The 25,919-nt window shown below is 40.9% G+C and overlaps 2 protein-coding genes across 4 annotated transcripts in view; both read left to right on the forward strand.

Moving 5' to 3' along the window:
• The first annotated feature begins 29 nt into the window (after window positions 1-29).
• Window positions 30-12,585, forward strand: fkbp9 (FKBP prolyl isomerase 9). The gene is made up of 11 exons (XM_034704657.1): window positions 30-414; window positions 1,122-1,267; window positions 3,951-4,140; window positions 4,226-4,371; window positions 5,088-5,277; window positions 7,036-7,181; window positions 7,280-7,469; window positions 8,702-8,847; window positions 10,268-10,431; window positions 11,450-11,684; window positions 11,728-12,585. The coding sequence occupies exons 1-10, from the start codon at window positions 212-214 to the stop codon at window positions 11,627-11,629; spliced, it is 1,701 nt and encodes a 566-aa protein (XP_034560548.1). The 5' UTR covers window positions 30-211; the 3' UTR covers window positions 11,630-11,684; window positions 11,728-12,585.
• Window positions 12,586-19,490: 6,905 nt separating this feature from the next.
• Window positions 19,491-25,919, forward strand: part of LOC117827761 — a 45,988-nt gene continuing 39,559 nt past the window's right edge. For all 3 annotated transcript variants that reach the window (XM_034704524.1, XM_034704523.1, XM_034704525.1), the window contains exon 1: window positions 19,491-19,830. In XM_034704524.1, the coding sequence (XP_034560415.1) occupies window positions 19,804-19,830 (27 nt within the window). In that variant the 5' untranslated portion in view covers window positions 19,491-19,803. The remainder of the gene's footprint in view (window positions 19,831-25,919) is intronic.

The following is a 25,919-nucleotide window of genomic DNA, read 5'->3' on the forward strand; positions in this document are numbered from 1 at the left end:
GATTGGAATCTAATTAGGGTTTTTTTCTTTAGAGTTTAACCGGATGTTGTGCGTTTTTGTCTAACTTGGCGTTCCTGCTGTGGGACAGGGGGGCAGGACTTTTACTCAAGTCAGAGTAAAGGAAACCAAACTAACAGGGAACAGGGAGGTATTGCGTACCCAGGCCGAACTTATAGTTATCTGCATCGTTTTATAGTTATAGATCGTGAAAATGATCCAGTGCATGCAGGGGATGTTGTTGTTCTCTGTTCTGGTGGCGTTTGCAGGCTGCAACGCTCCTCCGGTCCCGTTAGACGACATCTTCATTGAGAAAACTTTCGTGCCGGAGCAGTGTGTGCGCGCAGTCAAAGATGGGGATTATGTCAGGTATCACTATAATGGCATGTTCCCTGACGGCAAGAAGTTCGACTCCAGGTGAGTATCATTTAGAGAATAGGTTTATTATCACCTTTAGTCTCGCTGAACCAACTAGAATGGGTTCGCGATGCAAACAGCGTGCGCGATGCGTAAATGTGCGCGTTAAGTGGTGAGCCACGCAGGCAAGCGGGCTGCCTAAGCTTTGAATCCATATCACCTTCTCCAAAACCTATCCATAATCACAGGGATTAAAAAGGGGCCCCACTTAGATCAGATTGAGGGTTTTGCAAATTGAGACATTGTAGAACATTTTTTGCTCTCTTAAAAAAAATCTGGTTTCATTAGAAACTGTGGACGAAGTCCTCATGATGAGTGTTGAACCCCTAATGTCCATTGATTCCACTTTTGGAGTACCCACGAACTAGATTGACCCATTTAATAGTAAAACAGTGCAAAGTGAATAGCAATTTCCCATGCTCTCCAGATTCCCATGGGGCCTGAAAGCCACAAATCCACTCAGTGTCTTTTGACTTTGTGGTTATTTGATTAAGGCATTCATTGCAAATAATACATGTTTGTGAAATAACTTTAAAAGGCAGTATCATTAAGCTTGGTCCTGCAGTATCAGCTACATTTTGGGGCTGGTGCTCTTATTCCTTTCTATAACCCAAATGTACAGGCTTAAGTCCAAGTAGGTGAACCTGTTTGATTGAATGAGTCATCAAAGCTAGATGAGAATTTTAATTTTGGTTTCTGTCCTTCAGTTATGATCGCGGCAGCACCTACAACGTGTTTGTGGGCAAAAAGCAGCTTATTGCAGGAATGGACAAAGCTCTGGTGGGGATGTGTGTCAATGAGAGGCGACTAGTCAAGATCCCTCCTAACCTTGCCTATGGACAGCGAGGATATGGTGAGTATATCTAAGTTGGCCTTACCCTTGTTTGTCATCACTTCACTGTCTAATTTTTCAGAAACAATTAGGACAGAAAATAACACGGTCTGTATGAAATATGAGTACAGACTGGTGTTTATTTCTCATGAGAGTTATTATGAATACACAGACACAAAGTGAGCACAAAGCTGCCGCAGCTCACAATAACAGAGAGAATATTTGGTCGGACATTGGCAGGAGCATAAAGGACAGAAATGACAGTCATAGGAGAGTATTGTGTTGCTGGAGTCAGCTGGAGCAGAAAGGAAGTGGGCTGCACCAAGTCGTCCATGTTGAATGATGTCAGAGGGACATCACAGACCAGGAAGCAGGTCAGATCTGGATCCAGAATTTCAGCTGGTTGTAACGGCAGGGCAGTGTCAGACCCAAGCAAACAAACTTTACAGATTTTGGTCATAAATAATTCTAGGCTGTAGAAAAACTTAAAACAAATGTGTGTTTATTAGTGCAGACCGGTGTGTCAGTGTGGGTATTTGTGTCTGTGCTCTGTGTGTTAAATAGTTTGATCATGGGAGAGACAGGGGGGGCGTGTGTGGACAGGTAAAAGCTGAGGCTATGTCACCAGAGAGAGAGAAGAAAACACAGAAGCAAAGGAGGGAGATTAAAAACCAGGAAGAGACCTGCCAGCTCATCACTTGTTAGGATTTAATGGCCGACACCCACCCACATGGTCATCTTCCTCCCCCTCCTACTCCTCCTCACATCTTCTTGACTTCACCTTCTCGCCTTTCTCTTTGTCGCCTGCATTTTTGTTGATCTGCTAAAAGCTGAAGCAGTGACTTCACATGCCTACAAGCAGTGAGAGATTTAACCGTTTTAACCATATTATACCCAGAAATAGTGTGTGAGTAAGAAGTGACTCATGCACATATTTGCAAACATAGCAGGTTGCTGCACTCACCAGAATATAATGTTTACTGTAGACGTTAAATATTACAAGTTGATCCGAGGAGACTATAGCTATTACTAAGGCCTCCACATTCATGTCTAAAGATAAAAAATGTAGGCTTCTTTTTTTACATATAGAGGTGTTTACTTCAACTAACTATTGTTTTATAATTAGTTAATTTGCAGAATTTAACTATTTCAGTTGCTCACTTGGTTGAATAAAACCTCTGGAAATGTGTGAAAATGGCTGTTTGTATTTTCAAAAACCAAGGCAGATGAGTTGACGCCTTGTTTGTTTGTAAAAATTCCAAAGATATTCACTCACAACACTTAAACTGATAAATCTTCTAAAAGCAGCGGCTGAATTGCAGTCCAAATATGGTTTTCTAATCACCCTATAAACAAAGATACAAATGAGAATGAGAAGAGGATGCTTTAACTTATATGTCATTTTAGTCTTTAGCCAAGAGTGGATAATCTGGTATCTAGTTTATTTCCATCCAGCAACCTGTGAATTACTCTCTTAGTTTATTCATCATTTATGTCCAAAGGTTGCTAAATAGTATTGGAAATCTCAAAAATAGATTCTCAAAGCCTCCATCTATATTCCAATGGTTAAAAAGTATCAGAAGAAGAGTACACAAATGGAAAGAGATTCATATATTTACTAACAAATAAGGAAAGAGGCATAATGCAAGATATTTGAATAGCTGGAACTCAGAAATATTTTTGATTGATTAATTGATTGATTGATTGGTTAATTCATTCATTCATTCATATTCGGTTAATTTGCTTCCTTGAGTGTTTGACAACACAACATACAGTATATGATAAACATTTTCAGTGTCAAAATACCTATACACTCACCATGAACAAACAGGACCATGAAGAAGAAAAAATGTACAATACCTGCCCCCTTTAGAAATACTTATACCCTAAAAATGCTAGGTAAAAAAACCCAACCCAATCAGTTGTTTTTAACTACATGCTAGGTCATATTAAGACTAACTACTACCATTTCAGTTTGTTAGGTTTGATATTTGCTTCTTATTGCACATCTGACATAAATGCCTCACAGGAGTAGTGTTGGTCACCTCTCAGCATCACTGCAGCCTGATACAGGTACAGCACTGTAGCGTCATAAAGGATGGCTGCTAGAAATTTTCTAGCCAATAAAGTATTGTTTAATAACAAACAAGTCTCATTGCTCACCTTGAATTCATATCAACATCCTTCAGTCAACATTCTGTCTGTCATTTTTCATCTTTTGTCTCTTATTTTTGACAGTTAGCTGTCCCGTAGTTAGTTTTGGCTATCTAACCAGAAATGGGCTAGCTACAGAATAGCTAACTTTAAACTTAATGCTACACTAATCAAACGTTAGCTTACTGCTAAAACATATTTGTAATTCCAACAAAAATTATATAGAAAATTATTTTGTTTTTCTTGACTTAAGGTTGTGAAAAGTTAATTCTTACATTTTCTCTTTCTTCCCAACTCGTTGAAATAACCCTGAAAATTAGCAAACAGGCTCAACCCAGCATGAGTTGATAAAATAACTCTGCATTTTTTGTTGATTTTGGATTTTATATATTTCACTAATGAGCAAGCTTAAAAAAAAGAACCTGTTGTAATTTATAATAATTACATTTATTGTGTTTGAGATCAATCTCATGGTGTATTTCTAAAAAGGCTGTAGAGTAGACTGCAGAGTGATCAATTTGAGAGTGAGCTTTTTTTCTCTCCTCCTCAGGTGACATTATTCCACCCGACTCCATCCTCCACTTTGACGTTCTGCTGCTCGATGTGTGGAACCCGGAGGATGGCGTCCAGGGCAACACCTACCACACACCCTCTGTCTGCTCCAGAAAGGTGGAGGTGTCTGACTATGTCCGCTACCACTATAACGGCACACTACTGGATGGGACGCTTTTTGATTCCAGGTTTGTGTTCTGCATGAATAATTTATTCATACACAAAAATGCACAGACATAAACACACCTGTAACCTCTCTCCTCTTTGCTGCAGCCACACCCGTATGCGTACCTATGACACCTATGTTGGGATTGGGTGGCTGATTGCGGGAATGGATCAGGGCCTTCTGGGAATGTGTGTTGGGGAGAGGCGTATCATCACTATGCCACCATCCCTTGGATATGGAGAGAATGGAGATGGTAAGTTTTTCTTTACTATAACCTGTTTCTTTGAGTTTCATTACTTACATTACTGAAACAAGGGGGCTGGCACCGTTGGCCTAGCGGTTAAGAGTGCTACTAGCAGCCTTAATGAAACACAGTCTAAATAACATATGTCCTCCTCTCATAAGGCAAAAAGTCAACCAGTTTTCAAAGGAGGCACAAATTATCCAAGGCCACCTCTTTGGACATGGCACTGCGTCTTATTAAAGTATTTGACGAGAAGGCAATAAGTTGCCAATTGTTTCTTTGATATTCATTGACCCTTATTTGCCACAAGACAAAATTTTCAAGAAAAAGAGTGTTTTTAAGCAATATGAATATAGAATTTACAAACAACCTTCAACCCTAAAAAGTAACATAAAATCACATCCAGTCCCTTTGCAACATTTAGATTAAGGCTTAATAATTAATTAAAGAAGAAGATCTTCATCCTCTCATCATCAAATAATTTATTAATATATTTATCGTAGTTTGTTTGAATTAAATTCTTGAGCTTGAAACAAAAGTTTGACTAAATTATTTTATGCAATATCCTCTAACTTCTTTTTCCTGGCTGAGGTTAAGAATGGATCGTGCTCACGATAAAACGAAGAACGATGAAGGTTTCTTTTGTTTGTGTCATTCTCCTCTTTATTTGTACTCATTGCTGCCTCCATGTTGTCTTCAACATATCCTACTATTCTGTCCATCAGGTAGCGACATCCCAGGACAGGCATCTCTGGTGTTTGACGTTGTGCTTCTTGACCTTCACAACCCCAGAGATGGGATCGCAGTGACCAATCAGGTGGTGCCAGAAACCTGCACCAGGAAGTCCGTGGCTGGAGATTTTGTACGCTACCACTACAATGGCAGCCTCCTCGATGGAACGTTTTTTGACTCTAGGTATTTATGAATGTTTGATTATCTTTGTGTTAACCACATAAAAACACAGAGTACATCATGAGATTCTAGACAGGGATGAAAAAGTTCTGTATGTTGTTCCTTAAGTATCCTCCAGGTGGCAGCATCTCTCTGTGCATTGAGGACACACTGAGCGAGAAATCAAAACTTAAGAGGACATTTCCTGTTTACGGCTATAAAACTGCATCCTGTCACTGAGTTCTTAACTTGACAAGCAGACATGATTAGTTTGCTTAAAAGTCTGAGAAAAAGTAAAAAATCATATTATATAAAATAACAACGGAATATTCGTTTTTCACTAAAATTGACAAAAAGTTAAAAAAAATACAACTTTGGAGCCCAACAAGACTAAATGACTTAAACGACTGCTGAGGCTCCACCTTTTAAGCACAGAGTTATCTTCCTAGCAGAAACCATATTTTACCCACATTCAAACAATCTCTGCAAATCACAATGCTTGGACAAATGTGAGATATATTTATCTCTGAAAAAAAGGCAATATGCATTTTCAAAGTGAGGGTCTTGTGGACTAAATTTGCATTTAAACCTCATATAGCTCCCATTAAATACTTAAAAAAAAGTATAACCAGTATAATCATATTGTAAAATAATTTAAACCTCTAAATACTAATTTTTATATGCATTACTGAATGAAGTATGCCTGTTTGGGCTCCTACATAATGTAATGTCTAGTGATTTGCTTCAAGGAGAGCTGCTGACCTTTACGTCCTGGTGTGGAGCGTTGTGTTTTAGGGAGTGGACCAAAGAGTAAATTGTATCTTGCAGCAGGTTTCTGTGTAAAAAGAAAAATTATAGTAGTAATAACCCTTATTGATAAATACAAGGCTAATGTTGTTTTGGTGCTCCTAATTTTTCCCATTTTCTCATTGATCTGATGAGAAACATTATTTTCATATGTCTATACGAATCTACTTTTGTCTCCTGTATTTATAATAGCTTACTCTGTGACAGTAAAAAAAATGAACACACAAACAAAAATTGATCTTTTGAGCTGGATAAATATAAAAACACAAGTATCTGCACACCTACAATACTGAATAATAATAGCTTTACTCATTGTACCATTTGGATATTACAAAGGAGAGCCTGGACCTTCATATGCTGATAATTTCCAGTCCAGTCTGGAACAACTAATGCTGCAAAAACATGCAAATGTTTATTTTTTGTTGTTTTTATAGCTCTTGAAAAACTCCCATTAGGGTTGATGGAAACTTTCACTTCACTTTTATGAAAGATTTCTTAAGAAACTACACTGATAAGACACTAGGCTCTGTAGCCTTTTTGTTATTTTCACACATTTCTAGTGTACATCCTGTACAGATGTCAAGGACTTGACATGCTGTCTTTCTGCTGTACGATTCCTGACTGTAATTTGAAGCACTTGGTATTCTAATATTATTTAAAACAAACAAAAAAAACGCACAAATGCCTCACACAATAAACGGCTGGTTACAACTCAAACTGTTTTGGGGCGAGGGTGGGGTTCTTGTTATGACTAATTCTGTGTTCACCATAAATCTCTTCTGTAGAACAGGATGCCCTGAATCAGGGGTCCCACTGACACAAAGTAAACATTAATTATGAACAACATATAAAGTTATGCACTTTATTATACAACTAAGCATTGCAAGAGTTTGAGTTTATTCCCGGACTGTCTTTGATTCTTTTTCTCTATGTGGCAGTGAAAAAAAACTTCTGCTAATATTTTCTGCTCCACAGCTATTCCCGTAATCGTACCTATGACACATATGTCGGCCAAGGCTACGTGATTAACGGCATGGATCAGGGTCTAATTGGAGTCTGTGTCGGAGAGAAACGCACCATCACCATCCCCCCACATCTCGCCTATGGAGAGGAGGGTACAGGTGTGTGTTTAATGCCCTGATGCCCTTACACAGGTCCAACAAATCTCTCTTGGTCATTCTGAATCAACATATCCTTTTATAAATCCTGTTTCTCTCAGGCTCTAAGATCCCTGGTTCAGCTGTGCTGGTGTTTGACGTCCACATCATCGATTTCCACAACCCATCAGACAACACCGAGATCTCCGTTACTTACAAGCCAGAGGAGTGTGAAAAGCAAACCAAGAAGGGCGATTTTGTTAAATATCACTACAACGCTTCACTGCTGGACGGCACGTCCATCGACTCAACGTGAGTAAACTTCTGCGAGATGCTTGAAGGCCTCCTTGGAAATCAAAACATCAACAACAACTGAGAAGACTAGAACATCATCACACTGTCTTTGATTAAGCGTTAAGAAATCTGTGTGGTGAGCAGTGAACAAATGATAGGTGCAACTAGCATGCTAAGGAATATGATGAGGGTACACTCTGATGTAACCTTTGAGAAAATTAGCCATTTCAGGTCTTAGTGTTTTGGAAAAAAAACCAACTTAAGAACAGCATTGTTTTCAATCCCAATGCTAACACGGTCACAGTGACAATCCTAACATGTTCACCAACTTTGTTTTGCTTGTCAGCATGCCAACATCTGCACCGAAGCACCAAACACATAGGAGTAAGAGCAGTGGGGATGCCAAATGTTTTGCGAGTATTTGGCCATGAAAGTTGTGGTTGCATCAAAGTTTTGACCTGATGGTGGCACATTTGGCAATGTGGGGGTATCTATGCTCCAGGGATTAAGATTGTCTTCACCAAATTTCAGGGCAATCTACACAATGGTTGCAGATATATATTGAATGTCTTGTTTTAATTTTCTTGCACTAGGGAACTAAACTAGGGGTCAAAAAAGTGATTCAGATTTACTGGAATATTTCACCCTCGGGTACAGTTAGAGGAAGAATATGGGAATCACTAAAGTCATTGAAATGTATTCTCTGGTGACCCTGCATGTCAGCGAAAGATATATGTTGAGAAATGTGACAGTTCAAGATGAGAAGAAAATTTTACATCATGTAAGAGGAAGTTTGATTTTCACTTCCTCTTCAGACATATTGGACTCTTGTCTTTTAGTCTGCACCAGATTTCATTTCAGACTGCAGGTTCACTCAGTCTGATGATTTCCGTTCTCTATATATAACTACAGTTATATTTTCCTCTTATTATTTAACCATACAGCTTTTTCTGGTTTGCGTAAAAGACTTAAAGCCATCTTATAAATAAGAAATATCAAAATATTCAAAGTCATAAATATAATGGATGTGAAATATAAAAGTTGGGAAGATTATTTTGATTTTTAAAGAGCAAGAAAATCCTCCCTGTAACATTCCCACACAGCAGTCATTATCTGATACACTTCCAAATACAAATTCTGTTTGAGTCTGTGGGATCCTACAATGTTAGAAGAAATTTTAAGAAGTGACATCATTTGTTTGCTTGCTTTGGAATAATGTACTCATTTTACTCTGGCCCATTTCTTCCAAGGTACAATTATGGGAAAACATACAACATTGTTCTGGGAGCAAACCAGGTGGTGCCAGGGATGGAGGATGGGCTGAAGGACATGTGTGTGGGAGAGAAAAGGCACCTAGTCATTCCTCCCCACTTGGGCTATGGGGAGAGAGGAGTCAGTAAGTCACCAACAGCCACACACACTTTCAAAAAAAATAGTGCCATAATAAGGGAGTATATACTGTATGTTAGAGGTGGATTCTTTGGGGAATATCCTGCAGATCCATCCATCATGTAAGAAACATGCTGGGGGTCTTGTCCAAAGAGTTTCAAAGGCTCCTGTATCATGCTCTTCCACAGAGGATTACGTCAAAGCAGCCACCCCTCTTGTTTTTCCGGGTCAAGCCACCAAGCCGACTCTTCCTGCTGTTGCACAGGGGCTAAGTAACTAGTGAGTGACGTGTTATGCAAACCATTTGAACTTCTGTGTGAGTTTGCAAGTCAGACTCCCTTGCAGCACAAACTGGCATAAACTGTGCTGCACAGGAAAGTGGAAGTCCCTCCCTCAGCCTACATCAGCTTTAGGCCGAGTCTTGTCTCATACACTTCCTCTGCAGCAGCAGGATGCATTCTGCAGACAGTTTCACTTCTCAGCAGTTACACAGAGATTCATCAGAATACTATTGGATCTATCTTTAAAAAAAAATTAAAAAAATCTTAAACAGTTCCTTCACAAGAATGAAATAATACGTATCCTCTGCAAAAATATTAGACCCAAAACGTGTCTTTTAAGCAATTAACACACTTTAAAATTATAAAAATGAAAGATGAAATCAACTAGAAATACTGCATATTGCTTACAGGGAATTTAAGCAAGCATATACTTATATAAACAACTAACATCAAAACTCAATCCTGTCATTAGTGTAGTACCACTGTGTGCACAGAGAAGGCTGCACACTTCCTGACTCAGAGACTAAAACCTTCATCACTTCAATGTCTCTGGAGAAGACAAATTGTCAATGCTTATTTTTTGGAGATCACCTCCTGTGTTTGTTTTTGTTTTTTTTCTCTGGGCAGCCATATAGACTGCTAGTCCAAGGTCAGTTAGCTTGTGCCTAGCTTCACTCAGACATAGTGTCAGAAAAATTCACTCATAAACCAACTCTGACAAGTGGAGCCAGCGATGGAGAGACAACAGGAGAGTGGAGTCTTTTAAGATCTTTGTGATCATGTGTATGTGAGTGGGTGCAGCTGGAGTGTGAAACCTTCGCATTTCTGCTAATGGAAACCCCCTTGATCACGTTGTTTAATTTAAGAGCAATTAATCAACAACTTATACAGATAACATATTGTGACACATAATGATAACATATTCGCAATTATTCTCACACATAGGGAATACATTCAGTAATCGCATAAACTCAGAGAAAGAATGATGATCATAATACCAAATACTGATACAAATAACATTTCATAATTATTTGAACCTCCCACCCTGAGTGTTATTATGGTGTAGTTCCCTGAATTTAGCTCTGCTAATTCAGCCAATACTGGTTAGCTACTGTTACTAATACTGCTGTGTGTGTGTGTTTGTAGCTGACGAAGTTCCAGGGAGCGCTGTGATGGTGTTTGACATCGAGCTTGTAGAAATGGAGGAAGGGCTTCCTGACGGCTACATGTTCATCTGGAACGACGATGTGTCACCTGACCTCTTCGCTGAGATGGATAAGGATGAGGATAAGAAAGTAGAGCCCTCTGAGGTTTGTGACAACCTGAATATACAAGTTTCTCTGTGGATCCCATCGACTCAATATAAAGATGGATAATATATCTCCATTTCCTGCTTTACAAAAATGAAGACAAAAGTACCCTAGCAGCAGGCGCTGCTATACAACGCAGGTTACGTTTCTGGTGCCTCTATCATTCACCAAAAGGCACATTGTCAGGTTCAAGCAACCTAAGACAAGAGAAACAATGCACAATTGAGGCAAGACAACAGATTTCTTGAGTAAGCTTGCAAAGAGAACGGTTAGAGAGTGCTCAGTTACAATCTCCAAACGCTCTGAAGCACTCTCGCCGTGTCCTCTCTTTTTATTTCCTTAGGGTGGTCCCTAGTTACCTGAACGTTGCTGCTCTAAGGGATATGGGTACACACAGCAGCAACGAACCAAATATGGCATAATTTCACAACAGAGTAACTAAAAAAAGAGAAAGTTTCTCTTGCTACACAGAAAGATAAAAAACAGGAAACATGTTACACCTGCTCAGCCGTTCATATCTCAGTCAGTCACCAGCTGCAGCATCTCCTCCTCGTGTCAGTTTCCTGGAACACAACTAAAGAACAGTGCAAAACAAGACACACATACACTTATACAGTTATGGCATTAAGTATAAACATTAAAGAGTATATAAGAGTAAATATGGGATAACTTATATACATTATTCTAACACACATTAAACTTACCCCAGCACTTAGTCCACAGCAGAAAAGGTGCTTGTCAGTTTGAAGCACACACTGCAGTAATGGAATGTTGAATAGAGACAGAAAGAATGTTTTATAAATGTTTATTTGACATGCATTTTAATTTTATAAATGTAACACTGACCCATTGGTTACAATGGAGGAGGCTGGATTTATGGCCTATGCTGCCGCCAGTCAGAAGGAGGAGCTCTAAATGTTTTGGCTTCACTTTGAGAGAGCTGCTGTGTCGTCCATCTTTTCATACAGGCTATATTGTATCCTTAACTTACCACCTTCCCGGTCTTTTGTTTCCACAGTTTACAGACTACATCATGCGTCAGGTGAGCGAGGGAAAAGGTCGCCTGGCTCCTGGCTTCGATCCTTATCGCATCATTGACAACATGTTCTCCAATCAGGACCGTAATGGAGACGGAAAGATCACAGAGTTGGAGTTCAAACTCAAAGCAGATGAATCAGCTGTCCATGATGAACTATGACCGGACAGTGTCAAACTCAGATCAGGGTGAAGGCTGAAGGGTCAAGGGCCCGAATTAAGGAGGGGGGAGGGGGGGGTTTACAATGTTTATGCGGGGGGTAGAGCAGAAAAATATGGTGTTGTATGTGAAAGGTAGGGAGAGAGGATTTTGCTGAGAGATTATATTTCTCTTTTATTGTGAGAACATAGAGGACAGTCAGAGGGCGTCTTGTCCTTTCAGGGCCAAAAGAGTCTGAGAAGTAAGACAAAAGAGGTCTATTTTAAGGGCTAAGTATTGGAAAGGAGAAACCTCACGTAAGGACTTTGATGACAGCGAATTATCTTTTTTTTTACCTCCTGTCCCGTCAAGTTCTTGCCTTGTTTTATGTGATTTTTATTTTATTTTTTAGGGTTAAAAAGCACTCATTTTTCTATGTGAGAAAACGAAAGCCTCGCTCCTTTCAACACTCCTCCCTGACTTCAAAAAAAAATCTTGTTTTAATGACTTTCTTTCCGTGGGTGTCAGTCAGTCACCCCACACTGTAATACACTGTGTTGGAGGCTGTTATACTCATCAATACATCTCATGTGTTGATGAAAGTGTTGCAATATATGAAAGAGCTTTAAGTAAGAAAGGAGATGTATGTACAACGTTTAAAGCTAACATCTTGAACAGTTTCACCTTTAAACATCAGGACTCCATCCTAAGGGTCCAATCTTCCAAAACAACACCAAAAGGTCAAACTTTCTAAAAAGTTGCTGAGAACTTCCAGTCTTTCACTTTGCTTATTTTCAACAAGGTTTTCTATAGGCTATTTTTGTCTCCAGCTCCTGATTACAGTTCAAGTCTTTGTATATGTGTGTTTTTATGTGAGAAAAAGAGACAAAAAAGTGTGTGAATGTTTTAGCCTTTGATTCAGGAGAATAACGAGGCTTAAAGATGATAAAAAGTGATTAAATGACCTGACCTAAATATATGACCTGATTCTGTTTGTCCTTTTGTGGTGATGGGCTCCAAAAGGCCATGATCACGTTCACTGTCAGATGTCCTTGAGTGTGTGTTGCTTGCTCGGCAATGTGTACGCTGTGTGTGGTAAAGCGAGGGCAGTGAAAAACCTTAAGAACTCCTTAACATTAGAAAAACTCAGCAATTGTAAAACCTTTCCACTACCAAGGTCTCTACCAGAAAAGGGAGTCTGAACCAAGCGTGCCGGATACGGCCCTGGTGGTGAAGCTTTCAGAAGTGTGTCTGCCCCCTGGTGGCTGGCTGCAGTATAGGTCAAAAAATCTGTGTCCCCCATTCATTTTAATGGGGGAGCAGTCAAACTTTAAAAAATAAATACACGTCGTACGAATGTTCCTCACATCCGTATGCTGTGGTGATATGTAGTTAGTATTTGAGTGTTTTGTGTTCAAGGCTTCTTTTTCCTGAAAAGTTTCTTTTTCGTTAGTTATTAGAGTTTAAAAAACGGGGTTTTACTTCCGGGTTTCCTTTGATTCACAGCCGCCGTAGAGAGAAACTTCAAAGGACACACAGCGTCTTATGACGCTACGCTGTAGGGCGGAGCTTGTTACAGTGGCTTCACAGGCTCTGGCTGCACAATGGCGGGGCCAGGAGCGGGATTTTTTGGCTTCAGAACCGTACAACGGGAAGAGGCGGAGCAATGCTGTCCATTTTTATTTACAGTCTATGGTCTGAACAGGCTTCTTCACCCTCGCTTTGAGTAGCTCATTTAGCCAGGTAGTTTATATGACACTGTCTGAGCAACATACTCCTATGTATACCCGGAGGTATACCAGACACTGAAAGAGCCACTGCAAAGGTTGAGTGAGAATGGTGTTGTATCTTGACCGCCCGTGATGTGTGGATGCAGAAAGAATCTTCGTGACACTGGCTTGCTTGCATAGTAATACGTTTATTACAAGAAAACAATACCAGTATCGAACAAGCACCCGGAATGCTTGGGAGAACAGCTCTGCAAATCTGCTGACTCCCAGAATGCTGTTGACCAGCACCTTTTATAGGTCTGCCAACCAATGACATAGCCTACTGCAAAGCCCAAACTTATCTTGATCTCTAGTTATCTATTTTACCCTCCTGGGCTCTGCTAGCCTAAGGGTTACAAAACTTATCCATGCATGTCGCTAAATTGGAAGGGGGTCTTGTCAGGTTCAAAGACACATCTATCAACAAAGAATCAAACAAGAGACATCAGTTAGCATGTAAGATACTTGCAAGGAGAGCAAGAGAAGGTTTACACTCTTCCCTAAACTCCGATCCTTCTCTTGCAAACCTTTCTTTTTATTGGAATAGGAACGCCCTAGTTACAATAGTGGCGAGTAAGCATAAAGGGAGGGGTTTTGAGGCTTCTCACACACACACTAACATTGCTTAGTCATTACTATATGTGTATGTGTTGTGCAGGTACGGTCCATCACGGGGCACACTGCCCTCCTTCATTTGACTCGTCCTTGGATACTCCTGCTTAAAATCAAACTTCAAAGAACATGAAGTAGATTATACAGCATAGTTATGAAAAACATGATTATCCAGAACAGTTCAAACTGGTTTCATCTGCAAATGAACTTCTCCTTATAAAAACATTTCAGACAGTATGAGAAAGACAGTATGATTAAAACAGTATGATTTAGACAGTATGATAATCCTATATACAGAGTGGACAATTATTCTAACAGGTCTCAATCTAATTTCCTTGAAAGTCTGGGAGAACATAGGTTTCTCCTTGACTTGTTTTACGTCAGTTACTTATTAACTATCAGATACTTCAATGGGATGTGTGTTTTCCTTTTCAGTGATGTTGCCATGGTGTCATGTGCTACAGCTTACCTTTTAGGACACTGTGTATGGGGCGCCATTTGTAAAGTTGTGCACACTGAAAATAACAGCTACAATTCTCAACATTTAGCTCCAAAACGTCATAAAAATGTATAGTGAATTTTTAAGTGTGTGGTTTGCAGTCAAGGGTAAAATGGGTCGATTAGAGCAATAGCACACGGAAACAATAGAGACATACATCAGTCTTGTGACCAATAAGCCACAATGCATAGAAGACTCTAAACACATCAGCACATGTGGTTATTCATTCAGCATAAAGCGCTTAGCATTGGTAGCCAGAAATCCCCTAAGCTTTCATACAACCGCAATTAAAAGCACGAGCTGACATTTCCTGTGTTTGCAAAGCAACTCAGCCAAGAGGAACTACCACATCCTGGCTGTCTTTTCCACCTGAAGACACAACTGTCTCTGCTTGGATATCAGCGTATCTGGCAGATATCTCCACATGGATGAAGGAACGCCACCTTCAACTAAATCTGTCCAAAACTGCACTCATTGTCTTTTCAGCGTGTCCATCCGTTCAACCACAGATTAGTGTCATGCTTGAATCTAATCAACTTGTGCCCACGAACTCTGCCAGAAATCTGGGTGTCATGATTGATGACTAGCTGACCTTTAAGGTTCATGTGGGCTCAATTGCTCGGTCTTGTCGATATGCCCTCTACAACATCAGGAGGATCAGACCCTACCTGATGCAACAGGCCACACAGCTTCTGGTACAGGCCCTGGTGATTTCATGCATTGACTACTGCTACTCTCTTCTAGCAGGCCTCCCTGTGTGTACATTTAAACCTCTGCAGATGATCCAGAATGCAGCAGCACATCTGGTCTTCAACCTGCCCAAAACAGCAAGCCACCCTGCTGTTAATCTCTCTTCACTGGCTTCCAGTAGCAGCTCGAATCAAATTCAAAGCTCTTCTTCTGGCCTACAAAACAGTGACAAAAACGGCTCCTGCCTACCTGGAATCCCTCATCCAGGTCTACACTCCCTCTCGTCCACTACGCTCTGCCTGTGAAAGAGGCCTGGTGCTCACCAGCCAAACATGGCTCTAAATCTCTAGCCAGACTCTCCTCCTCTGTTGTTCCCAACTGGTGGAATGAATTACCTAACTCCTTCGATCCGCAGAGTCCCTTTCTACTTTTAAGAGATGTCTGAAGACTCAACTGTTCAGGGAACACTTAAACACTTAACCCTACCCTTCTCCTCTTTGTCCTCAGGGGTAGAATGAATCAGAAGGACTAAAACCCAGCTCTTATTGAATATTTAGCGCTGAATATTGAATGCTGTTGAATGTTGAATGATATTGTTGACTTGAATTATTTGTTGTGATTAGCTATGGCTACATTATCTTTAAAAAAAAAAAATACCAAAAAAAAACCAAACCTGGCACTTCTTCTGGCTAGATCAACTTGAAGCACTTTGTCGCACTTACTAAGGTTTTTCCCCCCAGTCATTGTAGAATTGTAGAACCCGTAGGAGTCAGTTCTGACAGACTATGGTAAGGATATCTGTATCGCTTTGTGAAGCTCTTATTTTGGTACTAATGGTGCCCAATACAAATTCACACTGCCGCCTAAAGGAAATACCAAAATAAAAGCATCATAAAGCGATACAGATATCCCAATCATAGTCTGTCAGTACTGACTCCTACAGGTTATAGCCAGACTGCCTGCCGTAAAAATGCTGGATAGGCAGTTTTGGAGGCCACAAAGGGGTTTCACAACGCTCAGAGACAATACTGACCCAGTCTATGGTACGTATCATAGACTGTATGAAATATGGACGTAGGATCCGTGACGTCACCCATCTGTTTCTGAAGCGCTGTTTTCAGGCCAATCGTAGTCGGCAGCCATATTGCTGCTGTCAAGCCAGTGTGACGTAAAGAGGCGGGCTTTGAGCCTCCTAGCCAACAGCTACAGTGTTCCCGCCTGTCAATCAAGTCAGCTGTGCCTCTCATTGGAAGACTCGTAATCTAAATATCTTTGAAATTGCCGCGTTAGAAAAAACATTCACCCCCGTACAGTGTGTACCGATAGAGAAATGAGCTATCCAGACTACACTCGTCTTTTGTACCAGCCTGTAAACATGTTTATTTCTGCTGTAAAGATCGGCTTTTTTGAATTGGTGTGTATGTGGTTTCTGGTACATCCGGAGCCAGCCTCAAGCGGATCCTCGATGAACTGCAGTTTTTAGCACTTGGACTCATTTTTTTAGACCGGAGGTTGCCGCCCGGTACGGACAAGCTAAGTTGCTATTGCTAAGTCTGTATCACTTTATGAAGCTTTTATTTTGTTATTTCCGCCAGGCGGCAGTGTGAATTTGCATATCAGCTAAATATTTAGGATCGCAGAGCAACATTTAACATTTAGATTAAACATTAAACATTTATATTTAATGTTTAGATTGATATTTAATATTTAGATTTAACGTTGAACAATTAGATTTAGATTACGGATTTAGATTTAACAGTATTATTATCTTAAATATATTTGCGGCAAGAAAAATAAATGTGATAAAAACTGAAAAACGTGTTGTGACCGGTTGTGATATTTTCAGAGATGTTTTGGAGCTAAATGTGGAGAAATTTTGCTGTTATTTTAGTTCAGTCAGACAATTGCGTTTAAATTGTTTATTGTAGCAGCAAATACATATTCATGTTTGGCGCCCAGGCTCCGGCCTCATCACTCCCTGCAGATAAGTTTACATGCAGACATTAAGGAGTGATGAGCAAAACATACTAAACACCCCCCGGAGCCTGCAGGTGGATGCTGGGGAGACGGTGGGGAAGAAGAAAATATCAGCAATAGGCATGCAGCAGCAGAGGCGTTGACAGGCAGAGGGAGAGATGGGAGATTTTCCCAGTTTAAATAGACCGCCCATTTGAGAGGCAGAGGGCAGGATTGGATGATGGTTATGAGCAGGGGCGTCGCCAGACCCCTTTTACTGGGGCACGTGCCTCAGTATAAATGAGCTGTGCTCCAGTATCAGGGGCGGACTGGCCATGGGAGGTAAAGGAAAATACTTTAGGCGCAGTTGTTAATGTGTTGCATCCACCGCAGTGTTTCCCATACATTCATTAATTCCTAAACAAGTGAAGTCCCACTATCCCCAGCACTGCTTTGGGTTAAAAAAACCCATCATTAAATTCACAATGGTTTGAAAGCTTTCCCTGGTTATAATATTCTGTAAATAGAGATGCAGCTTTTTGTTTCTCATATAGGATGTTTGGTAAACACATGAAACATGACACATTTCTGAGTACTGGTTTCACTAACTAGAAAAAAGCTCTGGATGTCTTGAGAGGGCACGAGAAAACACCTGCCCATAAAATGTGTGTGTGTGTGTGTGTGTGTGTGTGTGTGTGTGTGTGTGTGTGTGTGTGTGTGTGTGTGTGTGTGTGTGTGTGTGTGTGTGTGTGTGTCGTGTCTTAACAGCCCGTGATGTGTAGATGTAGAATGAACCTCGTGACACTGGCCAGCTTGAATAGTAATTCGATTTATTACAATCAAACAGCATCAGCATCAGTAACAAGCATCGCGACTGCTTGGAGGATGACTGTCAGGTTCAAAGACACATCTATCAACAAAGAATCAAACAAGAGACATCAGTTAGCATGTAAGATACTTGCAAGGAGAGCAAGAGAAGGTTTACACTCTTCCCTAAACTCTGATCCTTCTCTTGCAAACCTTTCTTTTTATTGGAATAGGAACGCCCTAGTTACAATAGTGGCGAGTAAGCATAAAGGGAGGGGTTTTGAGGCTTCTCACACACACACTAACATTGCTTAGTCATTACTATATGTGTATGTGTTGTGCAGGTACGGTCCATCACGGGGCACACTGCCCTCCTTCATTTGACTCGTCCTTGGATACTCCTGCTTAAACTCAAACTTCAAAGAACATGAAGTAGATTATACAGCATAGTTATGAAAAACATGATTATCCAGAACAGTTCAAACTGGTTTCATCTGCAAATGAACTTCTCCTTATAAAAACATTTCAGACAGTATGAGAAAGACAGTATGATTAAAACAGTATGATTTAGACAGTATGATAATCCTATATACAGAGTGGACAATTATTCTAACAATGACCGGGCCAGATGAAGTCGCCTCTCTTCTGTCTCCACGTTCTGGCTTAAATACTATGAAGGTGCACTCAAGTTAGAATGAGGGTCTCCTTCAAACATGCACATATATGGACTCTTCAATACAAGTTTCAAGTTAGCTGCTATTTGACTCCATTTATGGGCGCCTTGTTCTGAGCATTTGACAGAGAAGTCAGCTGTCATTGTCAACCATATATTTGCCTATGTCAAAGGTGATCTTTTTTAGGCCCTTCCTAGAGACTTCTGGAGCCTACTATTGTAACTCATTCTTGTGGGTCCCTGGACTTATTTTAAACAACACAGACTAGTATTGTATCTTGACCGCCCGTGATGTGTAGATGCAGAAGGAATTTTCGTGACACTGACTTGCTTGGATAGTAATACGTTTACTACAAGAAAACAATACCAGTATCGAACAAGCACCCGGAATGCTTGGGAGAACAGCTCTGCAAATCTGCTGACTCCCAGAATGCTGTTGACCAGCACCTTTTATAGGTCTTTGAGCCAATGACATAGCCTACTGCAAAGCCCAAACTTATCTTGATCTCTAGTTATCTATTTTACCCTCCTGGGCTCTGCTAGCCTAATGGTTACAAAACTTGTCCATGCATATCACTAAATTGGAAGGGGGTCTCAACCAAAATTCCTTGAATGTCTGGGGCAACATAGGTTTCTCTTTGACTTGTATTACGTCAGTTACTTATTAGCTATCAGATACTTCACTAGCAACATATACTTAATCTTATGTGGTTGAATATCAGATACTTCATGTGTGTGTGGAAGGGGAAATAGTAGGGGACCTGTGCCCCAGTAGAGCTTTATGCCTAGCAACGCCCCTGGTTATGAGAGTGGGACATGTGACGTGTATGGCATTGCAGCTCGAGTTGTCTGCCTGAACTAGCTCACAGGCATCGCTCCATGTGTGCGCAATTTAACAAACGGCGCTCCATATACAAAAGGGGAGGAGTGACCGTCCTTTCTCTCCTGAGCTCCACAGCTCAGCTGCAACTTGTTAGGCAGACAAGAAGAGGAGGCAACAACAGACGCACGTTTTCCAGATTACCTCCTATGTTGGACAGAAGCTGGTAGTGAACGATTGGAGTGTTTTTTCCCCCTGCAGACATGTTAGAAGAGCCGGGTGTTCTGCAAGTGACAATATTACTTTCCAGCCTTTTCCTGTGTGCAGAGAATTGGTCTTAGTTTTTGGCACGTATAGCAGTCAGTTTTGACAATGGAGAACATTAGCCTGGGCTGTCAGGTGAGTAAATGTGTCTCAGTCCTGTTAAAAGTGTGCAACAATGAGAAAATGTGCTTGGAAAACTGAGTGGTGTTCAACTGTGGTATAGTTTCATTTTGTTGAAAACCGTGTGTTTCTGGATATGCGTCGCGTCAGGTGCATACCTCTCTCTTTTTTCATCTTACTGGTGGTTTGTGTAACTGTGTGATGCATGTGATTTGTTTCTACTTCTGTCTTATATTTTGCCTCGTTAGTATAGCTTCACCTGACAGGTCTTGGAGTTAACCTTAGATGACAAAGTGAGACTGCGTGCATGCCAAATTTAAAGTTTGAGAGGTTAGAATTGAAGTATCTCATGTTTACTCAATTTTGTCCAACAGAATGTTTTACGGCACAGTGGCTCCGGGTGTCTCTGGGGAGGGCTTAAAAAAGATCACCTTTGACCTAGGCAAATATATGGTTGACAATGACAGCTGACTTCTCTGTCAAATGCTCAGAACAAGGCGCTCATAAAAGGAGTCAAATAGCAGCTAATGTTAAACTTGTGTTGAAGAGTCCATATTTGGGTGTGTTAGGAAAACACCCTCATTCTAATTTGAGTACACCTCCATAGTATTTAAGCCAGCACGTGAAGACAGAAGGCAGGCGACTTCATCTGGCCCGGTCGTCCTCCAAGCAGTCGCGATGCTTGTTACTGATGCTGATGCTGTTTGATTGTAATAAATCTGATTACTATCCAAGATGGCCAGTGTCACGAAGTTCATTCTACATCTACACATCACGGGCTGTTAAGATACGACAGAATAAAGACACATTACGTGAGCAAGCTTTTTAATCAGGTTTTAATATGGTGATGCAAATGACTTTTTTGGGAGGGGCACGAGAACCTTCCGTCATACACAATTGTGCTCCCTTATAAGATACTGTTAGGTGACATCACATGCCAACATGCACAGGTTTTATTTTCTGGCTTATCATCTTAGTTAAATGTGGGGGTATCGTTAGGGTTGCATAGGGGTGGACATTTCCGGAAAGTTTCCAGTAAATTTCCATGGGAAGTTAAGCTTAGGAATTTTTGAAATATTCCAATTTGGAAACTTTCCATGGGAATTAATGTGAATTAACTTGGAATTGAGGGTAATTTAATGGAAAGGTATCATATCCAAGCATAAGTATGTTTTGTTATAGCAGAAATCCATCCAAAATAATACAGTTAAAACAGATTTGTTTGTAAGTAGAACTTTATCATGTATTTAAAATTGTATTGAACCATCAATTCTTTCGTTGAAGAACAAAAACATGAATGTTGAGTTAAATATTACTCATCCCCCGACCCAACCCATTCAAAAGTTAGCAAAAATGCAATCCCAACAAAGTTCCATTCAAAATGTTAAAGCTAGGGTTGGTAAGCCCGGAAAACTAGCATGAATTTGAATGTAGCATGTCCTCATGACTCTGTCTAACCCCTCCCCTCCTCCCTCAGAGCTCCTCCAAAACGATTATGGTGCCAATATGGCACCATAGGCTTCAAAACAGTGCTTGAGAACAGATGGGTGACGTCAAGGATTCTATGTCCATTATTTATACAGTCTATGGTGTGGCCCTGCAGTGTCAGGGACATTGAGCACAAGCTTTAAACTTACAAGTACATGGCATTTATCAATTTAAGAACTGAAGTATCAATTTAAGAACACCTAAGAACCGTTTATGAATCCAACATAGACTTCTTAGAAACCTTAAGAGTTAATTTAAGAAAAATCTTAAGAAGATATTGGTGAATGAGGCCCTCTGCAATTTATTCAGTAAATTAATGCTCCTTGGCTTCTGGACAGTTGGTCAAACTAAATAGATAATTGAAGATGTCGCCTTTTGCCTTGGGGAATAGGAATGGTCCCTTTCCTTATTTTGAAATTTAAATGGATAATGAATTAAGCTGTTTTTTTCCTGCTGACCCCTTCTGTTAAAATTCTTATTTAAGAATGGCAGGTAATAATAGAGAAAATTCCCAGTCGGCGAATGAGCAGCAGTGATGATGTTTATATCATGCCACTGGTGTTGCAAGATTTTTGCACATCCGTCTGTTTTCATGTAGTATTGATAAATCAAGGATCTTTGTATTTATTAGGAATTCCAGATTTTCAGGCCTGGAATTTTGTGTGATGTCTTGAAATACTGTCGTATCTTAACAGCCCGTGATGTGTAGATGTAGAATGAACTTCGTGACACTGGCCATCTTGGATAGTAATCAGATTTATTACAATCAAACAGCATCAGCATCAGTAACAAGCATCGCGACTGCTTGGAGGACGACCGGGCCAGATGAAGTCGCCTACCTTCTATCTCCACGTTCTGGCTTAAATACTATGAAGGTGCACTCAAATTAGAATGAGGGTGTCCTTCAAACATGTACATATATGGGCTCTTCAACACAAGTTTCAAGTTAGCTGCTATTTGACTCCTTTTTATGGACGCCTTGTTCTGAGCATTTACAATGACATCAACTGTTTACTGTCAACCATATATTTGCCTAGGTCAAAGGTGATCTTTTTTAAGGCCATTCCTAGAGACTTCTGGAGCCTACTATTGTAACTCATTCTTGTGGGTCCCTGGACTTATTTTAAACAACACAGACTAGCAACATATACTTAATCTTATGTGGTTGAATATCAGATACTTCAATACACTGGGGCATATTCAGACCCTCGCAGATGGAAACTCTTTGAGTGTGTATGTATACTCTGACTGAAATTATGTTGTGTTTTACCAATCTTCTAACAATCATATGATTTGTCTTAGCTCTTTGTATGCTGTCTCAGCAGCAAAATGCTGAGGCCAGACTTAGGTCAGAGACTTAGATTAGAGAATGCACAAGTCTCATGATTTCTGGAAAGAAGCAACACTTAAGCCTCATTGTTCTAGCTGTGAGGCTGTGCAGCCTTTTGCCTGAGGGGAGACCATGTGTCAGAATGGTGGGGTCCTCTATAACATGCCCTACCTCAGGTCTGCTGACATATGTCCTCCAGGGAAGGGAGGCAGCTGTTTGAAGTTTATTGAGCTGACTGCAGCGCCTTCCTGACAGCCACAGAGCAGTTCCCATACCAAACAGTGATGGTTGATGTCAGAGTGCTCTCCACACAGAAAGATGTAAGGACGGCAGGGCTGAGGCCTGCCCGCTTCAGTCTCCTCAGAAAGTACAGGTGTTGGTGGGCCCTCTTTATAATGCTGGCTGTGTTGGTGACCCACGTGGAGATGTGCAGGCCCAGGTATTTGAATGTGGACACCATCTCTACAGCTGCACCTCCAATGTAGAGTTGTTCAACCAGGCCAGAAACACACTGACAAAGGAGATCAGAGGAGCTACTCTGAGAAGCTGAAGAGACAACTTTCAGCTAACGACCCTGCATCAGTGTGGAGAGGCCTGAAGAACTAAACCAACTACAAGCTATCATCTCCCACCTGTGTAGGGAGTCAACTGACTGACAACCTGAACCAGTTTTACTGCAGGTTTGAAAGGGACTTAACACCCAACATCCGCTCAGACCATCTCCCCACTCAGCCATCAGCAACCCCTGTAGCCCCTCCCCCTTCTGACGCTCAACCTGCAATCAAGATCTGTGAAGAGTATGTCTGCCGGCTCTTCAGAAAACCGAAGACCAGGAAGACAGCAGGTCTAGACCGAGTCTCACCTGCCTACCTGAAAGCTTGTGCAGACCAGGTGTCACCTGGCTAGATCTTCAACAGATCACTGGAGCAGTGCAAGGTTCCTTCCTGCATCAAATGCTCCAAACAGTTGAGATGACAGTGGACTTTAGGAGGAAACCCCCTGTGCCTTTCCCCCCCTCACCATCCTAAACAGCACTGTGGCCACTGTGGAGTCCCTTAGGTTCCTGGGCACTATCATCTCCCTTGACCTGAAGTGGGAGACCCATATAAGGTGCATTTCGACCAAGAGTTCCAGGGTCTTTCAACACAACTGGCTCTCAGACTGTCACTCCCATCAAAGGGCATCCAGATGAAGACCAGGCTAAAGGAAAAAAAGACAGGAACCTGGAGAGGTCAGCCCCAGCCTCCATGTTGACTAATACAGCAGCTTGTGGATATTTTTTGATACTCCTTTGCTGTCATTGGTTTGTTTTTTTTGTCAGTCTAGTTGCTACAGATTCTATATATTTTGTGATAACAAATGTTAAGTTTTCTCAATGTATGCTATTTGGGTTGCTTTGCACAAGTTCTGAAATAGCAGATTAATGTGATAACAAGTGCTATATTGCTGCAAAGGCCCAAAAAGTTTCCATGAGATGAAATTGACTGAGACTATGCAAATTAGGATCACATTGTAAAAAACCCCCCACAACAATGGAGATGCATTGCAAATGATATGTGCTGCATAAAGCTGAGAAAAAAACCCTCAACTTATTGTCTGCTGAGGCATGGCATTCCACTGTTCTTGAAGGGCTGCCCTCGGGTCATTGGGTCACATTCACAAACTGTTCTCAAGAACAAATATGTTCTTAAAACCCACTTAAGAAGATTCTAACATTCCCCTAAGTTTTCTTATCTGGGATTTGTTCGTAGCCAAGAACAAAATCTAAGAACACTCCAGAGCACTCTTACGCACCTTTTAGTGCTTATATGCCAGTGTTAACTTGTTGGGTATATGGTGTATAGCTACAGTTTTAAGAATAAAGTCACTGTCCAATCGTTAACATTTTTGGACAAACAGTTGAGAAAAGTCTCGTCTGTCTCAAGAAATTTTGGAGTCCAGTGCATGATTGGTTTCATTTAATTTTCGTATTCCTGATGTCTCTCCTCTTTACTTTCACAAGCCTGTGCAATTTCTGTATGTGGCATTGCAGTGTCATGCCCTTATATGGGCATTTAGGGGCGTATATCGATGCTAATTAATTAGGAACACCGAGCACGAGCTTCAAACGTATGAGGACCTGGCATTTTGTTCATCAATTTAAGAACACAGGCGTGAACAACTCTACAGTTTAAGAACTGCTATGAATCTGATGTAGACTTCTATTAGAAACCTTCTTAAGAGTCCATTTAAGAAAAATCTGGGTGAATGAGGCCCATTGAGGTTCTGGGGTGTGGGGTTACGACCCTCTACACGACGACTCAGGCTGTTGATTGATTGTTAGGTGTGGTCTTGGTCTCATGATGTCAAAATGTGAACAGCATGATGAAGACATTGTTATTGAACCAGAACATTTAGGGGTCAATAACAGAGTCAGACAAGTTGTGATTTTTGTGGTTAATCACTGTGTTAGAGTACAGCATGTTATGTAATAAGTCCTGAAATATTGAACAATATTGGACATGTGCATTCAAAAGTTTAGAAAAGGTGTAATTAAGTTCACCTGTAAAGGTTATAGTGCATTTCAGATGCATCAGATAGGTTTAAGATTTAGTCAATATGTGTGTGGTTCCAGTGACTCCACTCTGTTGCGTTTCTGCTCCATTTCTATCAATCCAGAGGCTTCCACAGCAGATCTCAAGACTGCGCACGGCGCATCCATCAGCACAGGGCAGATTGAGTGAGACAGTCAGAAGTCATGTTGTGTTACATTTTTCAAGGAGATGCATGTCAGACAAAGCTACTGCACTGAAACATTGCCATGCCGACCTACGGGTGGGCTACAGCGTCGGGTTGATATAAACCAGGCTTTGGAAGTGCTAACAGTTAAACCCTGATGTCTTGTCAAGTATATTCACAGCTAAAAGGGTAGGGAAATGAGAGAAGATGTGCTGGTTGGCCTAGTGGTTTAAGTGTGAGCTACATTTACCGGGGCTGAAGTCTTCAGAGTAAAGTCTGATTTATACTTCTGCATCTCCCCTACGCAGCAGGGGCTGACGCAGACATGAGCACCACATACTTGTGTGTCGATGTGTCTGTGTCACGCAGCAATACTCCGCCGAAAAGCTTGAGGGCAGTGTGGTCTCTCTAATAGCCAGTCACCTCCTTCCGGCCCCGTTACGATCTCTGTTTACTTTTCCATGGCGATTCAGAGCGTGTTATGTTGATCTACAGTTGATATATGTTGCTGTTTATCATACAGACATGATTACAGGAAGAATAGAGTGGAGGAGATGAAAAACATGGC

Source organism: Notolabrus celidotus, chromosome 16 (assembly GCF_009762535.1).
Source record: "Notolabrus celidotus isolate fNotCel1 chromosome 16, fNotCel1.pri, whole genome shotgun sequence".
Classification (NCBI taxonomy): Eukaryota; Metazoa; Chordata; class Actinopteri; order Labriformes; family Labridae; genus Notolabrus; species Notolabrus celidotus.

What these genes read in the sequence shown, in the direction of transcription:
- fkbp9 (XM_034704657.1), top strand. Translation starts at nt 212, where the DNA reads ATGATCCAGTGCATGCAGGGGATGTTGTTGTTCTCTGTTCTGGTGGCG. An exon ending in ATATGGAGAGAATGGAGATG is followed by an intron (nt 4,372 to 5,087) that starts GTAAGTTTTTCT and finishes TCTGTCCATCAG; the next exon opens with GTAGCGACATCCCAGGACAG. An exon ending in CTATGGGGAGAGAGGAGTCA is followed by an intron (nt 8,848 to 10,267) that starts GTAAGTCACCAA and finishes GTGTGTTTGTAG; the next exon opens with CTGACGAAGTTCCAGGGAGC.